The following is a 21713-nucleotide window of genomic DNA, read 5'->3' on the forward strand; positions in this document are numbered from 1 at the left end:
TTAAACATATTTTTAAATGTATAAAAACAAAACACTTCAAGTTTAAGGTATTTTAGAGCTTTCCCTGAGAAGGCAATGGCACCCCACTTCAGTACTCTTGCCTGGAAAATCCCATGGACAGAGGAGCCTGGTAGGCTGCAGTCCATGCGGTCGCTAAGAGTTGGACATGACTGAGTGAATTCACTTTCACTTTTCACTTTCATGCACTGGAGAAGGAAATGGAAACCCACTCCAGTGTTCTTGCCTGGAGAATCCCAGGGACGGGGGAGCCTGGTGGGCTGCCGTCCATGGAGTCACACAGAGTCGGACACGACTAAAGCGACTTAGCGGCAGCAGCAGCAGCAGAGCTTTCACGGAGCGAAAAGTGAGAAAGGGTTACAGGGCAAACACTGGAAATTGAGCTTTTTAGGTTTGATTTCCTAAACCGAATAGTGTTTTTACATGGATATTCATCATTACACTTGCCTCTATGTTTGTATCATTTTCTATACCTGAAAGAGTAGGACATTAAAAAAAAATTAATGCTAAGAAATGAATAAATTTACAAGTTTAGTTTCTATTGATCAAAGTAGCATTGTATCATTTGCTCATCTTAAAAATTAAGACTTCCTTGATTTTTCTTTCTATATTCACATACAAGATTCCTAGGTTTAAAGCAACATTCTGAAATTAAGAGGAAAATCTGGAGGCCTCAAGTCTTTTCTTTTGAGCTGTAAATAAGAAAATGATAAAGAAATAAAAAAACGCCATAACTGCTTTCTCATTTGTGGCAGATTTTTGCTATTGGTTTGATTTTGCTTGGTTTGTACAGTAACTCTCTTATGATCCTTCCCAAGGCAAGTCTATATTTGCATGTGTCTTTTAGATTACTTTCTTCTATTCGGACTTTAATCCTGCCCTTAGAATTTTGAAGTGGGACTGTAAACACCTATTAATCCTTCTTCATTTGATTCCTGCCCTAATCCTAGAACTATGGAAACTCAGAAAAGGAAATTAAGGAAAACTGTTTATCTACATTCTTTCTTAATGCTCTGCACTCTTGATACACAAGGTGGTCTGCAGACCAAGGTCATGAGCACCCTCGTTATCATCCAAGAGTATGCTTAAAAAGCAGAATCTTAGACTCTATCCAGGTCTACTAAACCAGAATAGGCATCTGAGAGCTGCCAGTGTTTAATAGGCCCATTCAAGTTTGGAAGAACTGGTCTATAATATCCCCAAGAAGTAACCATGGACTGCCTATGAGGGACAGAAATAAGAGTTACCCAATCTTGATTTATCCTATTTCATTTTCAAGAACTCTTATTAGAAAAATGAACCCTCCTTCCTTCTTTCCTTCTTCATTCTACCCTTCCTCCCTCTCTCCCTTCATCCCTTCTTAGCAAAAAAATATTTGAAAGTTAAGAGAAAAGTGTTAGTTGCTCATCATGTCCCACTCTTTGCAACACCATGGACTGTAGCCTGCCAGGTTCCTCTGTCCATGGGATTCTCCAGGCAAGAATACTGGGGTGGGTTGCCATTCCCTTCTCCAGGGGATCTTCTAGACCCAGGGATTAAACCCGGGTCTCCCACAGTGCAAGCAGATTCTTTACCATCTGAGCCACCTCTGAGTGCCTATGTTTCCAGGCTCTAAGGAAGGAGTAAAAAAGCTCCTTCATGGAGCTTACATTGTGCTAGAAGCCTTTTTCCTGTTTCTCAGTTCCTATCCCTCCCCCGTGTCTACCCCAGTCTCTATCCAACCCTACCATTAACAGCAGAATGAACATAAACGAGATTCATAACCAAGTGCTCCTTGGTTTATGGGTTGAATTCATCATGTGATTATGAGCAATTAACCAAACTCCATTAAACCTAAGGTTTCAACATGTAAAATGAAGACAGTATCATCTTCCCCACACAGTTGTTCTATCGATTTATTTACAAACTGCTGAGAAAAGAAGTAAAACAAAGGTGAAGGAGAAAAGGAAAGATATATCCATCTGAAGGCACAGTTCCAAAGAATAGCAAGGAGACATAAGAAAGCCTTCCTAAGTGATCAATGAAAAGAAATAGAGGAAAACAATAGAATGGGACAGATTAGAGATCTCTTCAAGAAAATTAGAGATACCAAGGGAACATTTCATGCAATGACAGGCACAATAAAGGACAGAAACAGTATGGACCTAACAGAAGCAGAAGATATTAATAAGAGGTGACAAGAATACACAGAACAACTATACAGAAAAGATCTTCATGACCCAGATAACCATGATGGTGTGATCACTCACCTAGAGCCAGACATCCTGGAATGCAAAGTCAACTGCACCCTAGGAAGCATCACTACCAACAGCTAGGGGAAGTAATGTAATTACAGCTGAGCTATTTCAAATCCTAAAAGATGATGCTGTGAAAGTGTTGCACTCAATATGCCAGCAATTATGAAAACTCATCAGTGGCCACAGGACTGGAATAGGTCACTGCTCATTGCAATCTCAAAGAAAGGCAATGCCAAAGAACGTTCAAACTGCCACACAATTGCCCTCATTTCACAGGCTTGAAAAGTAATGCTCAAAATTCTCCAAGCTAGACTTCAACAGTACATGAACTGAGAATTTCCAGATGCTCAAGCTGGATTTAGAAAAGGAAGAGGAACCAGGGATCAAATTGCTGACATCCGTTCGATTGTAGAAAAAGTGAAAGAATTCCACAAAAACGTCTACTTCTGCTTCATTGAATATGCTTAAGCCTTTGACTGTGTGGATTACAACAAACTGCGGAAAATTGTTAAAGAGATGGGAACACCAGGCAACCTTACCTGCCTCCTGAGAAATCTCTATGCAGGTCAAGAAGCTACAGTTAGAATGGGACATGAAACAACAGACTGGTTCCAAATTGGGAAAGGAGTATGTAAAGGCTGTATATTGTCAACCTGCTTATTTAACTTATATGCAGAGTACATCATGAGAAACACTGGACTGGAAGAAACACAAGATGGGATCAAGATTGCCAGGAGAAGTTCCAATAACCTCAGATATGCAGATGACACCATCCTTATGTTAGAAAGGAAGAGGAACTAAAGGGCCTCTTAAGGAAGGTGAAAGAGGAGAGTGAAAAAGCTGCCTTAAAACTCAACATTCAGAAAACAAAGATAATGGCATCCGGTCCCATCACTTCATGGCAAATAGAAGAGGAAACAATGAAAACAGTGACAAACTTTATTTTCTTGGTCTCCCAAATCACTACAGATGGTGACTGCAGCCATGAAATTAAAAGATGCTTGCTCCTTGGAAGAATAGCTATAACAAACCTAGATAGCATATTAAAGAGCAGAGATATTACTTTGCCAACAAAGCCCCATATAGCTCAATCTATGATTTTTCCAGTAGCCATGAATGGATGTGAGTGTTGGACTATAAAGAAAGCTGAGCGCCAAAGAACGGATGCTTTTGAACTGTGGTGTTAGAGGAGACTCTTGAGAGTGTCTTGGACTGCAAGGAGATCAAACAAGTCAATTCTAAAGGAAATCAACCCTGAATATTCATTGGAAGGACTGATGCTGAAGCTGAAGCTCCAATACTTTGGCCACCTGTTTCGAAGAGCTGACTCTTTAGAAAATACCCTGATGCTGGGAAAGACTGAAGGCAGAAGGAGAAGGGTATGAGAGAAGACAAGATGGTTGGATGGGATCACTGACTCAGTGGACAATGAGCTTGAGCAAGCTCTGGGAGATGGTAAATGATAGGGAAGCCTGGCATGCTGCAGTCCATGGGACTGTAAAGAGTCAGACACAACTGAGCGACTGAACAACAACCACCATCAATCAATCAATTTATTTAAACAATGTATATAAAACCAGTGGCTCATGGTAGTCATCCAACAAATAGGTAGGCACAAGTGTTTAACATGGGAGGGGTTTCCATCCAAATCTGCAGTCTGTCCATTTCCTTTGTTTTTCTTTTCTTCCATCCTCATAGAGTGTATGTTGGTTAAATGCAACCTGTTTGATTCAATGCTTTGGGTCATCTCCTCTCATGTGGAATGAACTGTGTCTTCCACATATGGTTTGTCTGCATTTGTACCTGACTTAGAAGTCAGTGAAACGTGGGACAAAACACATGCTGGGCTTGACCTTCAAAGAATAAATCTGACAGTAAATCACTAGTAGGTGGGCTGAATTTTTAAGCTGCAAACGGTTTGCTAGTTACTAAGTTATTTGATGGCTTGTGGAGGAAGAAGGGAGAACTCCTCTAAATGCAAAGCAGGAAAAATGCAGTTAATTTCACACACTTTTGAATGGAGAACTCTCATGACAAATGGTACTTGTGGCTTTGTTATCTACAAAGAACAGTGTGTATCAAGGAAAAAAGGTTTCGGCTCCAAAGTCTAGAATGTTTACAGCCTGATGAAGCATGCCTGATGGCTTCATTTGAAAATTCTGTTTTCGTGTTTAGCTGATGAATAATAAAGGTACAATGGCTATGTGGCAAATTGTAAAGATAAATAAAAACATATAGAAGCACTTCTTCTTGTCTATTTAATAGCTGGAAAGATTTAAGAGATCATAAAATACGTGGGAAAACACCTTATTTCAGTAAGCATCTAAGATGTAAAAGCTATCATATCTCTAAGTTTTGACTGAAGAGCCAAAATGGAAAACATTTCTTACATTATGCATGAATGTTTCTTACTTATGTTATCTCACTCTTTGTCATATAGACACAATCTCTAAATTATTTTACTGTGCAAAAAGGCCAAAACTGCTCTTGTACATATGTTTCTGCTGTAACAAAATTATAACTGCGTTTGTTTTAGTAAACTCATCAGAGTGAAGATATACTTGAGATACTCAGAAGATAGCTAATTTTCTTTTAACAAAGCAATATAATTATTTCTCTCCTTCTTAATATTATTCATCATTAAATGGAACTCCTCCCCAGGTGATATAAAATTTCTCAATATCTTATTATACATGGGTTGCTTTTCTTCTTGCTAAAAATATGTTGATTCAAAAGGGTTGTTTTTAAACTCTGCAATGTGTAAGCAACCCGTGAGCCTAGGCATCCAAATGTTATTTTATTCTGAGAAAATAGTGCACTTCACTTCCTAATACAGAAATTTATTTCTGAATATTTTCAATAGAATCTTTTGTATAGGAAATAATCAGGAAAGTTGAAGGCACACAAACATACTCTTTCCACAAAGAATGTGTCTAATAAATCGACAAATTAGACTACATTTCTTTGCAGTAAATTGTAGTCCAACTGTCCAGAGTTCGTGAACATCATGCACAGTGGTAAGACAGTGACAGGTAAATGGTGCATTTAGGTCATAAATTTGGGAAGCTTTCAGAAGCAGACACTGCCTTTTAGCTTTGAACATGCATAATCCTTTGTGAAAGTTAAAAATGTCTACTTTTATGAAGGAATTTTGAAGTTCCTTAGGACTTTAAAGTCTCAGAATGAAATACTTTTTGAAATATGGAAATCGTTTAAAACTTCATAAAAGTAAAATCTGCATATTCCAATTTCATTCCGAGAAGCTTCATGCAGTGATTTGGAGCAAAAGAAGACAGCTCTGGGGCTCTTGGGGTGATGTACACTAGCATTTCAATCATATAACATTTACACTGTGCTCTAGGAGCAGACTAACCTTGTAGCTCTAGTTCAGTGGTAAATGTCACAAGATTAAGTACCTTTGCATAATCATCATCTTGTAACGCTCTTGAATGATCTTGTAAGATCACTGTCAGCTTTCAGTGTTCAAACACTCATTCTACATGAATTAGGATTTGCTTTTAGAATCCACAAGTGAGAAATGGTTTAATTTTCATATTTCACAACTCTGATTCTCAAGCAATAGGCTCTCAACCCCTTTAACTCTTGGTGTGGAGCTTATTTGTGAATTTGTTTCTAGGTCAATAACTTGAGGTTCGGATTCTGGAAGAAGTTGCAGTTCCAGAAGAAGTCCTGGGCCACTTACTCTGCCAGCTGACCTGAGGTAGTATGGATTAGATTGGTCCATTTCTAAATTTCAGTTACACACTCTATACAACAGGAAGCTGTTACTGGCCTACAATTTCTTTAAGATATTGTACAGGCCCTTGGGTTAACAGTTTTTGAATCTCAAGTATAAAGCATAAGGTGGGCATATTTCAACTGGCAGTTATCAGTTTTTAAATGATGGAAACAGTAATTGTGACTTCTAAGAAATAACATAATCATCAATCATGGGGAGTATATGAATCACTGCCTTCCAATACAGAGAACAAACTATGTGTAAGATTCTGTGTATGTTTGTGTGCAAACAGAAGTTTATGTAACAATGAGTTAAATTAACATAAAAAGCCTAGATTCTAAGTGTTGAAAGGTATTTTCAAGCCATATAGTCACACTATCAATCTCTGCTGAATTCCTTCCATTAGTCGTAACAGGCAGGTGAGCATACTAGGTGCTCACAGAAGTTTCCTGAATGAAGTAATCTTATTTTACCTTCTAACCTAGCCATCCTAGCCTCCTAGCCTCATACAGTCATCCCTCTCACTGTGGTCATACATATTATCAATAAATATCTCAAAGACAGGGAATGAATGTATAATTATTTTCACTACCATCTAGTTATTATTTATTTACCATACTAGTTATTATTGGATACGGCAACCTCTTTACACAAAACCACACTAGTATGGAATGAGAATCATGAAGATAAACATAGATGTATCTTGTTGTCAGTTTAATTTAAGGCACTAAATCCTAACTTGGATCTTCCACTAAAACTCTGTAATAAAAGGTTAGAGAATATCACCCTTTGAAATTGAAACTAACAAAACTCAGTGACAATAAATTGAGTGACAATCAGGTAGTTTCAAAATAATCTCAGGATGTAATTCATCTCATGGTTGACTGTATTATCCTTCAAGGTATCTACACTAACTTATAAAGTTTGGTCAGGAAAAATGGAAACATAAACAATATTCCAGAGAAAAACAAATGCTACATATTAGACTTTGATGAAAAACCAAGAAAAAGGCAAAATAACTTACTAAATTCTTTAAGAAGCTGGGGCTGGGTTTTGAAAATATGCCCACATTAAACACTTGTTAAATCAACAGGCAATACTTTATTTAGGGTTTGACAGGAAAATTAGGAATTTAATCACAGAAGCAATTTGTGGTTTTGGATGCAGCTTTCAAGTTAATAAGCAAATGCATTTGTGTTCAAATGCAATGTTTGTTAATACGTTTACTGAAGTGATGAGAATAATTGCAGCCCTTGAAAGAATGAATGCCTGAATTTGCATATTCAATACTTTATCCAAAAATAACTAGTTAGGCTTCAGCAATAATTAGTGAAGATACAAATGAGTTAAATTGCGATGCTGTGTTTTTAAAAATCAAGTTTCTAAAATGTGTTTCATGACAGAGATTCCCACTCATTGATAAATTTTAATCATATATAATAAAAAAAGAAATAAAAAGCGATTAGACCTACACTGGGATTAAAAACAATTTAACTCTTCAGTTTATATAGGTAAAGCCTAGCTCAGATTGACCAGTGATTATCTTTATATTATTCTGAGAAGAATCAAAGAAGATGGCTGCTCTTTCTGCCATCTCCACTTCCATTTCAGCTTTTACTGGCAGCATTGTTCTCATTCTCCTCTGGAGAGGCCACACCTCCCAGGACCCAGGCATGGCCACTGGGACCATTCCTCATTTCAGGCCTTAGAGATTAGTTAGGAATACAACTGTGATGCAGTTGATTTAACTAGTGTTTGTTCAGTATGTGTTTTCCTTCCTTCTTGCCTCATGACAAAAACATAACAACAACAAAAATATGTTAATTTTTCAACTATCATCTTTAATATATAAAATCTAACCTCTACATTTCTCCTGGGTTCTGACTACTGATGGTATTAGCTGTGTTTTTATTTCATGTTTTTCTGACACCATTCAGAGCTTTTGGTAACACATTAATAGGAAAGATTTCCTCTTCTTCCAGTTAATATTCTGTGGAGGATATAAGTAGACCTAGGCAGTCATCTTTGCCACTTCAGGGGCAATCTGTCTTAAAATAGAGCCATAAAGAAGGGCTCAATCTAAATTTAAGAATATCCTATAGAACAATCTATAGATTGCTTCTGTTCCTGTGATGCTTCATGACACTCTTGACTCCTGAAATAAAACCTAACCCCAAACTGCCTCTGTTTCCTCCCAGTCCATCGAGTCGGTGATGCCATCCAGCCATCTCATTCTCTGTTATCCCCTTCTCCTCCTGCCCCCAAGCCCTCCCAGCATCAGAGTCTTTTCCAATGAGTCAACTCTTCGCATGAGGTGGCCAAAGTACTGGAGTTTCAGCTTTAGCACCATTCCTTCCAAAGAAATCCCAGGGCTGATCTCCTTCAGAATGGACTGGTTGGATCTCCTTGCAGTCCAAGGGACTCTCAAGAGTCTTCTCCAACACCACAGTTCAAAAGCATCAATTCTTCGGCACTCAGCTTTCTTGACAGCCCAACTCTCACATCCATACCTGACCACTGGAAAAACCATTGCCTTGATGGACCTTTGTTGGCAAAGTAATGTCTCTGCTACTTATTATATAAAGCTGGAAAAGAATTATATTATGGTTGCTTCCTTGTGCTGAGAATAAAAAAGAACATTTATAGAAAAGCTGTGGATCCAGCAAGGATCAAAGTAGAGCACTGCTGTCCAGCAGAACTTTCTGCAAGCACAGAAATGTCCATTTGTGTGTCCAATACAGTAACTCTTAGCTACGTATGGCTACTGAGCACTTGAAACGAGGCTGCTATGACAGGAATTGAATTCTTAGTTGAACTGATTTAAACATATGCGGACACATTTGGCTTCTGGCTACCATACTCGACGGCACAATCTGTTAAGTCTTGAGCCAGACTCAATGCTGTAAACACAAAACCCACATGGCCCACATGGCCCACATTCACATTTAAGGCTTATCATCTTTGACCTTTACTATGTTTAAAAAGTGAGAGTCAACAATAGAAATACAGAGATTAAAAAAGAAAATTTCTCAATTTTAAACATCTCTTGAAAAGGTCTTGTAGTAGTGGACCAGGATTCCTGGATGATAACAACTGGCCAGTGCTCAGAAGCAATCGTGACCACTGGATGGGCTTCTGGCTAAATGTGGGACAGTCTCTCATCAGGATTCGATGTGTCTACACGTTATTAAGGGCTGCCTCTTTTGGTTTGTTACTTGCCTGGTCCCCACTGACATTTACATATTATACCCTGGTCAGTCCAATATGAGCCTTGTAACGCTGAATAGCATTAGTTGAAGTGATCAGGGAATTTCCTATTTGGGGTCTTGCATCTTAGCAAATGATGGGCATATTTAACCCTATGAGAAGTTAGAGAAAATCCTTCCCATTGAAAAACATGTTATTAATACTTCCTCAGGGCAACCTCTTTCAGCATCATCAGCAATTATGACCAGACTGAATACTAATTAACCTTTAAATACAAGCTTTGGGGCTCAGGCAGGAAGAGGCAAAAGAAAGAATAAAATTCTCAATTAAACCCTAAGATGGGTAATTTCTCTTGAGAATTTCTGAACTTGTAGATTTCTAATATGGCCAATTAAGAGTTCTTTTTACCCAGTGGTATAATAACAAAGACAAGATCTCTCATCAGAAAAGTTTGCCTCAGTCCACAAGACAGGATCTGGGCTTTCAAAAGGATATTCCTTTACAAGACTCTTAGACTTATACTCTGAGTCTTAGAGAATGTGTTTGGGTTGCTTTTAATTTACATTTTCAAATAAACTCTTAATTTCCTCCTTGATATCTTTCTTTTCCCCTCCCTTCTTCCCTTCCCTCATTCTTTCCTCCCTCCCTCCCTTTTCTCTTTCTTATCCATGTGCTTGTATTTATAAATAATTAGAAAAACATATCCTTTCTGTAAATTAATGTAAAAAAAATATATATCCCCACGTTAGATGGCTCAGATGGGAAAGAATCTGCCTGCAATTCAGAAGACCCGGGTTCAATCCCTGGACTGGGAAGATCCCCTGGAGAATGAAATGGCTCTCCACTCTAGTATTCCTGCCTGGAGGATTTGATGGGCAGAGGAGCCTGGTAGGCTACAGTCCACAGGATGGCAAAGAGTTAGACACGACTGAGCAACTAACACTGTCTTTCACTTTCAAAGTCATTACCTATTTGCACTATTTATTCATAATTTTTAAAGGATAGCAGAAAATAAGAACCGGCAAGTTTATTTTCTTCTGGAACAGGTAAAGGAATAATGTAGGATATTACTTGGTTGACTATTAAAATAAAAAACTAGGAGAAAAATCAGGCCATAAGTGAAGGTGTTGTCTAAGTAGATAAGGTTATAATTACAACCCACTGTAGTCTATAATCCCATCTACTCATCGGCATAATTACTGATTCAGATAACATGGATAATAAGGAATCATTGCTTATTATAGGAAAACCTAATATTTTCACAGTGAAAAGAGGTTTCCTCATGCTTTTTCCAGGTCTCAATTTCTAATAACTCTAAAGTGAAATTTTATACTGGTCAGAAGTCTCACCTTCAGAGTATCTTTAGAGCTATAAAGAAAGTGTTTTCTATTTCCCTATAAACCAACTATTTTAAAACAATACCTAGCATGTAAAATTTCTTCATTTATCAAACTTAAAACTGATTATTAATTTCAGTCACACATCTCCTATTTTCAGGTACAGATTTATTTTTAAATGCAACATATAGTATCTCAAGACATTTAATAAAAGATAAAAAGTACTGTAAAAATGGCAGAACTTTATCAACATTTTATATATGTTATCAGTATTTAAACACATATATCATGTCTATACAATAGCATTTTGTAAATACCTGGTACTTTAATTGTATTTACTCTAATTGTAATACACTGGCATTAAAATAAGTATCTCATAAATAAACACAACAAAAAGATATTTCTGAATTTCTAAGCTCAAGACTTCTTGAGGTTTGATTAAACTTTACCAACATAATTAATCTATTCATTTAGAAATAAAATCCTATGTGACTATATGTTATATCTTGACAAATTTTCAGCTGAACATTATTCATCACCAAATTATTCACAAGATAAAATGCCAGGAAATAACTTTACTGACAACCAAAAGAAAAAAAAAAAAAACAGCCCACACATGAGTCATTCACATGGATTCTTTAAAATATTTACAGTCATATCTAAAAGGATAATATTCCATTTCACGGAGAAACAAACAGATTCATTTAGAAAGTGTTAGAATGTCCTACAAAAGTGCTGGTGAAAATGCTTCCAGGATAATTTCCTATTAAGTGGATCTGTTCATCTTCCCTCCAAAGAAGAAAATGTTTCCACCTGTTGCATGTACTGTGTCTGATTAACTGAAGAAGCTCATAAAATAGCTTTTTGTTTGATTTTAATCATGTTGACAACTTTTCTTATTTCTATAGGTTAAGGAAGAGGCAGAGAGAAGAAACTCTTCTATCACCTCAGCCAATTCTGACCAGTAACCAAGATCATTACAATTATTGTGTTGAAAATACTCAACAGGTGCTCAATATATATGCTGTTGAGTACTGTTGACAGAAACTGACCTTTACTTGCAAGTGCAAAAACACAAAGGTCTACCTTAGAAAGTAGGGAAAACCATTAGACCATTCAGGTATGACCTAAATCAAATCCCTTATGATTATACAGTGGAAGTGAGAAACAGATTTAAGAGAATAGGTCTAATAGAGTGCCTGATGAACTATGGACTGAGGTTCATGACATTGTACAGGAGACAGGGATCAAGACCATCCCCATGGAAAAGAAATGCAAAAAAGCAAAATGGCTGTCTGGGGAGGCCTTACAAATAGCTGTGAAAAGAAGAGAAGCAAAAAGAAAAGGAGAAAAGGAAAGATATAAGCATCTGAATGCAGAGTTCCAAAGAATAGCAAGAAGAGGTAAAAAAGCCTTCCTCAGCGATCAATGCAAAGAAATAGAGGAAAACAACAGAATGGAAAGACTAGAGATCTCTTCAAGAAAATTAGAGATACCAAGGGAACATTTCATGCAAAGATGGGCTCAATGAAGGACAGAAATGGTATGGACATAACAGAAGCAGAAGATATTAAGAAGAGGTAGCAAGAATACACAGAAGAACTGTACAAAAAAGATCTTCATGACCCAGATAATCACGATGGTGTGATCACTCATCTAGAGCCAGACATCCTGGAATGTGAAGTCAAGTGGGCCTTAGAAAGCATCACTACGAACAAAGCTAGTGGAGGTGATGGAATTCCAGGAGAGCTCTTTCAAATCCTGAAAGATGATGCTGTGACAGTGCTGCACTCAATATGCCAGCAAATTTTAGAAAACTCAGCAGTAGCCATAGGGCTGGAAAAGGTCAGTTTTCATTCCAATTCCAAAGAAAGACAATGACAAAAAATGCTCAAACTACCACACAATTGCACTCATCTCACACGCTAGTAAAGTAATGCTCAAAATTCTCCAAGTCAGGCTTCAGCAATACATGAACCGTGAACTTCCAGATGTTCAAGCTGGTTTTAGAAAAGGCAGAAGAACCAGAGATCAAGTTGCCAACATCTGCTGGATCATGGAAAAAGCAAGAGAGATCCAGAAAAACATCTATTTCTGCTTTATTGACTATGCCAAAGCCTTTGACTGTGTGGATCACAATAAACTGTGGAAAATTCTGAAAGAGATGGGAATACCAGACCACCTGACCTGCCTCTTGAGAAACCTATATGCAGGTCAGGAAGCAACAGTTAGAACTGGACATGGAACAACAGACTGGTTCCAAATAGGAAAAGGAGGGTGGCAAGGCTGTATATGGTCACCCTGCTTAACTATACACAGAGTACATCATGAGAAATGCTGGCCTGGAGGAAGCACAAGCTGGAATCAAGATTGCCAGGAGAAATATCAGTATCCTCAGATATGCAGATGACACCACCCTTATGGCAGAAAGTGAAGAGGAGCTAAAAAGCCTCTTGATGAAAGTGAAAGAGGAGAGTGAAAAACTTGGCTTAAAGCTCAACATTCAGAAAACCAGGATCATGGCATCTGGTCCCATCACTTCATGGGAAATAGATGGGGAAACAGTGGAAACAGTGTCAGGTTTTATTTTGGGGGGCTCCAAAATCACTGCAGATGGTGACTGCAGCCATGAAATTAAAAGATGCTTACTCCTTGGAAGGAAAGTTATGACCAACCTAGATAGCATATTCAAAAACAGAGACATTACTTTGCCAACAAAGGTCCATCTAGTCAAGGCTATGGTTTTTCCAGTAGTCACATATGGATGTGAGAGTTGGACTGTGAAGAAAGCTAAGTGCCGAAGAATTGATGCTTTTGAACTGCGGTGTTGGAGAAGACTCTTGAGAGTCCCTTGGACTTCAAGGAGATCCAACCAGTCCATTCTGAAGGAGATCAGTCCTGGGTGTTCTTTGGAAGGAATGATGCTAAAGCTGAAACTCCAGTACTTTGGCCACCTCATGCGAAGAGCTGACTCACTGGAAAAGACCTTGATGCTGGGAGGAATTTGGGGCAGGAGGAGAAGTGGACGACAGAGGATGAGATGGCTGGATGGTATCACTGACTCGATGGACATGAGTCTGAGTAAACTCCGTGAGTTGGTGATGGACAGGGAGGCCTGGCGTGCTGCGATTCATGGGGTCGCAAAGAGTCGGACATGACTGAGCGACTGAACTGAACTGAAGTCAACTGAACTGAACCTTCTAACCTAAAACCGACCCAAGTTAACAATGATTGTTGGCTACTATTATCGACATCGGTTAAGAGAACAATAGGAGTTCAATAAGATCTACATCACTACTCAAAACACTAAGAATTTCATTAATAAAGGCTAAAGTCTGCTTGTTCTTCAGGTTATAGAAAAGGTTTTGCCAAGCAAAGTTGATTGTAAACAGGGAGTTTGAGACCAATGCTTGCAGTACTCAAAAGAGCATGCTGTTTTCAAGGTGCCTCAGGCACTTTCTCATAACCATTTAAATAAAAGCAGCATGTCCTGTTTATAAATAATTCATCTCTTCATTAATGTGGGTCCCCTGAGAACCCTAAAGTAAAAATCGTTAATCCTGTATTATTTAATAAAGTATATACCCATCACATCCAAATAAACTATCATCACCTCACCAAATATTATATTTTTATCTTAAGGTGATGAGAGTTCAGTTTTTTTTTCTTTCTTTTTTTCCTTATACCTTTCTGTGTTGCTGAAAGGTTTCTAGTGAACAAGTTATTATTTATATTATTTGAAAAATGTATACTTTCACATGAGAAGAATACAATAAAATTTATTTTCTCTTCAAAAATAGTTAGTATGACTTTAGTAGGAATATATTTTATTCTTCTACACTGTATGAACCTTCTAATACATACTCAGTAAAATAATAAAGGAAGAAGGATAGATGCTGTTACCTTTTTCTAAAACTGTGATTGCTACATACTCTTACAACATATTTAATTTCATCCCTACAACAGATGTGTTCCCAAAAACTACATGTAAATCCAAGTTTATACATTAATTTCTACCACAAATCAATGAAAAGACATTGCTTATTTAAGAGACTCTATCATGTTTTCTTTAATCAATAATTCTTACTGTAAACAATCAATCAAATATACAAAATATGGACCCAAATGTTTAGGTATGACTGTTGAATACAGCTTCATGTATTATAACTTACTGATAGCATAGTATACTGAAGCAAAAAAATAAGTTCATAGTTGCCAAATTGCTTTTTTTTAATATGGATTTTCAAACTTTCCACTGTACCTGTAATGAGGTGAAGGATTGCCTCGTGCTTCACAATTTAAAGTTATTTTTTTATCCTCTGAGCCAACAGGAAAAATGCTGTTGCTGGGTTCTTTGACAAACACTGGGCCCTGTAAGAGCAGCTCACCTATATGGGTAGAAGACATCCAAAAAATAATCATAATAAGTAAAAGGTACTGTACCAGCTGCACGCTAGAATTAAAGAAGAAAAGCAACCAACCAGTGTCTCTAGTGCTGTTTTTAAAAAAAGGGAAGTAGACACTGCTTCTTCCCTTATCCACAAAGATGCTCTGTAGTCACTGCTTTGTTTACAAGGCATCACTGAAGCTCTCCTTGCAACCTAGTAACACTTCTAAGAAAATGAAAATTACTATCAAAACCACTGTCATATTAATAAGATTACTTAAAAGAATAAATAAGGCTGTACTAATCACTTTTTATAATATAAATTCTACCTAAATTATCATTGGTGAATTACCTGGTCTAGGAAGTCTTTCTATCATAAGCCTCTTTACAAAACTAAAGCTGTATTCAAAACCACTTGAATCCCTGAGTATTGTCTTTCTCATAATACTTGCCATGCATGCAAATCTGAGTGCTGACAATATTATTTTGCATTCTGACCTCAAAACGCTCAATATTTGGTAGGATTTCCATTTGATTACTAGCAAATTAAAGAAAAGGATACAACACTGAACAAGTGTCCTTTAAAAAGTGCTTTTACTTTTGTTAAGAGAACTTGAACTTTCTGAGAATTTCCACATATACACAACTAGAAACCTGTGTCTTTGTATGATGAATTTAAAAAGGAAAGAAATAATGCCATCACTAACAGCTTATGCCACTGCAATTGTATAATCATTGGCAGAGCATTCTGAAAACAAACACATTCACAGGAAAAAATAAAAACACAACCAAACTCCTTACTCCTATTGTGAAATGCTCAGTAAAACTGCAGGAAAAAATAAATAAATAACCAGACTAGGAGACAAAGAGAACTTCTGAAGAGATGACAAAGAAAATTAAATGGAAAAGCATTCAAAAAGCCTAGAAACAATTTAGGCTACCTAAGTAGTAACAGCATTATAACATTAACAAAAAATTTCCCATATTAACAGGAATAGTAAAATAACACACTACTGAAAATAATCATTGAAATGATGAAAAAGCCACAATGAAAGCCACCATGTGAATTCTATGTGTCCACATCTGTTCTTTACCTTTCACAACGCTTTGTGAGGTAAACTACTGTAATTATTCCCAATGTACAGAAGAGAAGTATTGAGTCCAAAAGTGGGTATATGAAACAGGAAAGTACACACAGCTGTTCAGAATGTGCACTTGATGATAGAAATGGCAGTCTGGGGACTCTGCAGTCAAACTTCAAACTTTGGCTAACTCTGAGCCCTCTTCCACGGAAACATCACCACACAGTTAACCCTTACTATGGCCCACAATGATTTAAGAAAGTCATGGGTTGTCCTCAGAAGTCCCTGGTTTTTACTTACATATAAGGGGAAAATGTCACAAGGGGGAAAAAAGTCTTACTTTTCCTTTGGACAATCTCTAGAAGAAAGGGATTTTGAAACAGGTACTAAACAAATAGTTCTTAATTAAAAAGAGCCAATGCTGTCATTTTCTTGAATCTTCCCCCTCAGTTTATTGCATAAAAGTAAAAAAAAAAAAAGCGTTTCATTAATAATATTTACTGTCTTAGAAATTTGAATATATTTCTGTCTGTTACAATGTCTGCCTGTAAATATTTACAAAAAAGATAGATTTTTTCATAGTATTTTTTCTACCGTAATGGCTTCTGAATATTTTGAGTGGCATATATTTTACTCATTTAGAAGATGGTATAGCAGTGTTGTCCTGACCAACTGATGTTTGCAGGGCTTGAAAGCAATACTATATTAACATAATAGTGTATGTTTGAAACCAACAGGTAAGTTGGGGAAGGAAACCAACAAAAGAAAAATTGGCTATACATAAAAAGGGTGATTTCAATGAAAAAGACAGGTGTTTTTAGAGAATCGACTTACAGTTACTAGGGTGAAGAGGGGTAAGAATAGATTGGGAGTTTGGGATTTATATGTACACACTGCTATATTTAAAAAGATAACCAACAAGGACATACTGCTAAAGAAAGATAAATAGAGGTGTTTTATTTTTTTTAATTTTCCTACAAGTGACCACAATGAAAACACAAACATCGTAATTTCATAAAAGTCAAATTCCCAAATGATGTTCTAATTCTGCTCCAGAGACTGCTATTCATTTAAGGTGACAGTATTAAATAATTAAAAGCATTTCTTTCTGAGACCCTTTTGAAAGAGGGGTGACAATAGCTAATTTGCTAACATTTACGAGCCAGGCACTGTACTCAGACATTTATAAGCCTGTCTCCCTTATTCCCAGGCTGCATTTGCCCCATTGCCTACTTTATGAGGTCCAGCTGCACCATCACCCTTGTCTTTGGCTCTCAGACACCCTGAACTTTGGGCTGACCTTCCTTCTTATTCTTGTGTTCTGGTTTCCTTTTGTCATTCAGAACAGAGGATAAATGTCATCTTCTCAACTTAAATAAGACTGCCCCTCCCCCAACTATGTCATGACTCACCCCTCACTTCCACCAGTCACAGACGTCAGCTGTGTATCTCACTATCTATAAATATTAGACACATTTATATAAGTGCTTGCCCTTTATTTTATATCTAATTCATTGCTGCTCTTCCAACTCCTAGAGCATGGCAGCTATTCAATATCTGTCTGCTGAACGGATGATTAAGATGAAGAAATTCTCGTAATAACTCAACATAAGACAGATATTATTTTACAGCTGGTGAATGATAAAGTTAAGGTTTTAATTCCAGAGCTTATATTCTCACCTTATAGTTGTTTAGCCTCCCCAGACGAAATGAGACCCAGAGAGGGTAAATAACCAACCACGGTAACAGAGTTTTTGGCTGAGAAACCTGGGATCACAGCCTGGTGATCATATTCTTGGTTTATTTCTCTTTCCATTTAACTACACTGTTCTCAATAGGGTCAAAGGTGAAAACTAACCGTCAACTTGCTTTGTCAACTTCAGTGTTTCCTGATGGTGGCCTTCCCAGGTGGTGCTAGTGGTAAAGAAGCTGTCTGCAATGCAGGAGACATGGGTTCGATCATTGGGTCAGGAAGATCTGCTGGAAAAGGAAATGGCCCCACTCCAGTAGTCTTGCCTGGGAAATCTCGTGGACAGAGTAGCCTGGCAGGTTACAGTCCATAGGGTCACAAAGAGTTGGACACAACTGAACAACTGAGCATACAACATTTCCTGATGTCACACTAGAGTTACAAGCCTCTGAGGCACATGCCAGGCACTTTTGAAATTTAAGGCTCCTAAAGGCATTTCAGACCACCAGCAGCCACTCCAGAGTCTCCAATGACTCCTAAAATGTAAGTGCAAATAATAATCAAACATGACAGGTTGGTTCATGCTTTACATTCAGAAAAGAGACAAAGGCCACTCAATCTTGTTTCCCCGGAATGAAAGCGGTGATGAGAGATGCTGGGTTATAATATTCTAGTCTCCCGCTAGCAATATAAGCTTAAAAGGAAAAAAATTCTGAGGTCTTCACTAACCTAAAGGAAATTATCCAACAGTTTCTTCAAAGCTAATTTTGATCCTCCAAAGGACAAAACCTTGACTATTCACATGTAACCAGCAGAAAGCAGTTTGACTGAAAACAGAAGGGAGCTTCATGCCTAACTAAAGGGATTCAATGTAACATTTGGATTGATGCTAAACTGTACTTTTTGTGACAGGGGCATTTTTTTTGATATGTTGGCCTGGCTTCCAAGCTCCATTTTAAGTTTACAACCTAAAATAAAGGGCATATAACATTTCCGAACGGGACTAATAAGTCGAAAAATCTAATCCTGAGGTTTTTTTTTTTTTTTTTCCCTCCAAACACCCAGAGGCTACAAGGAATAACTGCCTTTGAATGTAAGTACAAGCTTTATGAGCTCCTAAGGTAATATCACTAAAAGATCAAACTGTGGCAAATCAATTCTAATGGTCATACTCTATACAATTTTTATGAAGAATGACAGAGAGAAACAGACAAAGGATTGCAGGCAGTTGCATTACTTTGACTAGAAGAAATGAAAATCCTAAAAGACTGTAATGTTACTCCTGAAATTCACACAGAAAAGGAAAGCATATTCCCCGTTTCCCCTTGCAGACTTGTACCATAGCTACACGGCACAATACAGGAGGAAATGAAGGTCAATCCAAAAGGGAGTTAGGATGGTAGTGCTATTTAAGGAAGAATTTAAGAGACAGTAGATCTAGAAAGGAATTTTCAATGTACTTGAAAGAGATACCCAACCCAAACAGAAGGATGTCTAGTGCAAGTCAGAGAAAGGAAAAAAATATATGCCACCAATGATACAAGATCTATAACAAGCCCTATTATTCCACAGGGAAGGGAATTTAAGATGGAAAGAAACACTTTGTAGCAGTGGGACATCACCATTGATTTTGGCATTGGTGGCTTACAGCTAGAAAATGCTAGGAAAAAAGGCAAGAAATGATTGAAATATAATTTCGTTAATATTCTTCCAAAGTCAGGAAAGGTGAAAAATTTCAATAAGATAATTTATTTCTTAAACAAATATCTGAATGCCACACATGTGCTCCACATGAAAAATTAGCTGTGGCAGATACTGTCGGCTGTCTACTCAACAGTTCCTCCGCAACTGTTTTCCCCACCAACAGAACCTGCCTTTCACCTGAGATATGAAAAGCACCAGATATGCTGCCTTTCCAGATCTCTGTAGTTTCTGACTGGGGAGCAGGGCAGACAGCGGGGATTAACTTATGAGACCAGGAACAACGACAAAGGGGTACCTTAGTTTGCTAGGTCTGCCGTAACAGAGTACCACAAACTGGGTTGTTTAATAAACAGAACTTAACTCATCTCACCGTCTGGAGAGTAGGATTTTGAAATCAAGGTGTGGGCAGGGCTGAATTCTTTGGAGGGCCCTAAAATGAGTTCCAGGCCCATCTCCTTGGCTTGCAGCTGGCCACCTTCTCCCTGTGTCTCTTTACCACATCTTCCCTCTGCGTGAGTCTTTATGCCTGAATTCTAACCCCCCCCCCTTAGTAAGGATAGTCATAACGGATTAGGGTCCACCCTGAAGATCTCATCTTCAAAAATGATATCTGCAATGACCCTGTGTCCCAATAAGGTCACATTATGAGGTCCTAAGGATTAGAGCTTCAACATACAAATATTCAGGTGATACAATTCAACCAGTAACAAGTGAAGTGGAAGTTGCTCAGTCGTATCCACTCTTTGTGACCCCATGGACCATAAAGTCCATGGAATTCTCTAGGCCAGGATACTGGAGTGGGTAGCCTTTCCCTTCTCCAGGAGATCTTCCCAACCCAGGGATCGAACCCAGGTCTCCCACATCGCAGGCGGATTCTTTGCCAGCTGAGCCACAAGAGGTAGAGGAAAATCTGCTAGGATCTTCTAGAAAAGAGCCTTCACATCCTTGAGCTCTTGAAGCAACATGAACTATGTTAACTCTAAACATTGCGTGCTGGGAAGCCTTTAATGCATTGCTGCCACCTGGAGCTGAACTTACTGTCACCCACACACTAAAAAAAGGGGGGGGAAGACAATACAGCATAGTTTAGATGAGAAAGGCCAATAAAATGCTTATGAAGAATAGCCAATTCATCCATTTTCCATATCGGAAATGCTATCCAGCAATTAGGTTAAAAGAAAAAATGTTGGAGCATGACATATATTTGGTGTAGTATAGCATGACAGAGAAACTGATAAAAATTCTTTAAATTGTAAGTTAACAGCTTACTACATGATTTGCTCAATCTTTACTTCATGCTTCATTCATACCTCAAAATGGAAAAACTGCAAGGGAAGCAGTGTTCAATAGTTAGAGAATTAGAACTGAAAGCAGCTGTTTGAGCTTTACAAGTACTAGAAATAAATGTTCACATAAATGAATGTTCTTCCATAAACTGGCAGATACATTTCAATGCAGGAAAAAGTTTTTTCAACAAAAATTGCATTTTTTCCTCCCACTGCAACCTGCCTTAAAAAAAAAGTAATAAGGCCTCATACACAGACACATTTATATCCATAACAGTCATGTTTAAGGTTAAATATCTGGATTTTGGCACTTCAGTAAACCAATCACAGATGTTAATGAAAGATACTATCTATTTCACTGGATGGATTAATATTCAATATAATATAGCTGAGTAATATTAGAGAACTTGGATATATTTCTGAGAGTATATGATATTTTATCTTGATGCTTTTAATCCAATGGCTGTATTTCTGATTTGTGGAATATTCTTTACATTTGAAAGATGTTTAAACAATTTAGAGTCATATGACAAGAAATAATGTATTAGGAACAAAACAAACATAGAGGAGATAGGTCGAAGTCTTTGTAGATTAAAATGTTTTCCTAATACTGTCCCTTTATTTACTTAAATATGTTATTGTCTTTTATGAATGTGAGTTCTAGTGCTTTTGAATGTCTCTGACATAGCCCATATTATACCTTTCTTGATAGATGGCTTAATAGCAACTCAACATGATAAATATGTGTCACAATGCTATTGAAAGATACAGTGTGAAATCTGTACAATACACTCAGGAGTACACAATTCATGGCTCATTTATTCAAAATGAAAAAAAAAAAAAACCACTTATATCCCCGCTTTCCGTTATACCAACTTCCACTGAATATCTTTGAAGTATGCAAATTTACAAGATTCTCTCCAACCATGCTGAATTGAAAAGACTTCATTATTTCATTAATCAATTAAAAAAAAACATTTCTTTAGTAAACTTCTCTTGGAGAGTTTAACAGAGTTGGTTGTATTT

At 37.4% G+C, this 21713-nt stretch overlaps 1 protein-coding gene across 1 annotated transcript in view; it reads right to left on the reverse strand.

Annotated features, from left to right (window-relative positions):
• The window catches only part of CNTN3 (contactin 3), a 284442-nt gene that overhangs the window by 242436 nt on the left and 20293 nt on the right, over positions 1–21713 (reverse strand). Inside the window, exon 2 of the mRNA XM_040246384.1 lies at positions 14800–14926. Within this exon, the coding sequence (XP_040102318.1) occupies positions 14800–14926 (127 nt within the window). The remainder of the gene's footprint in view (positions 1–14799; positions 14927–21713) is intronic.

Source organism: Oryx dammah, unplaced genomic scaffold (assembly GCF_014754425.2).
Source record: "Oryx dammah isolate SB20612 unplaced genomic scaffold, SCBI_Odam_1.1 HiC_scaffold_9, whole genome shotgun sequence".
Lineage (NCBI taxonomy): Eukaryota > Metazoa > Chordata > Mammalia > Artiodactyla > Bovidae > Oryx > Oryx dammah.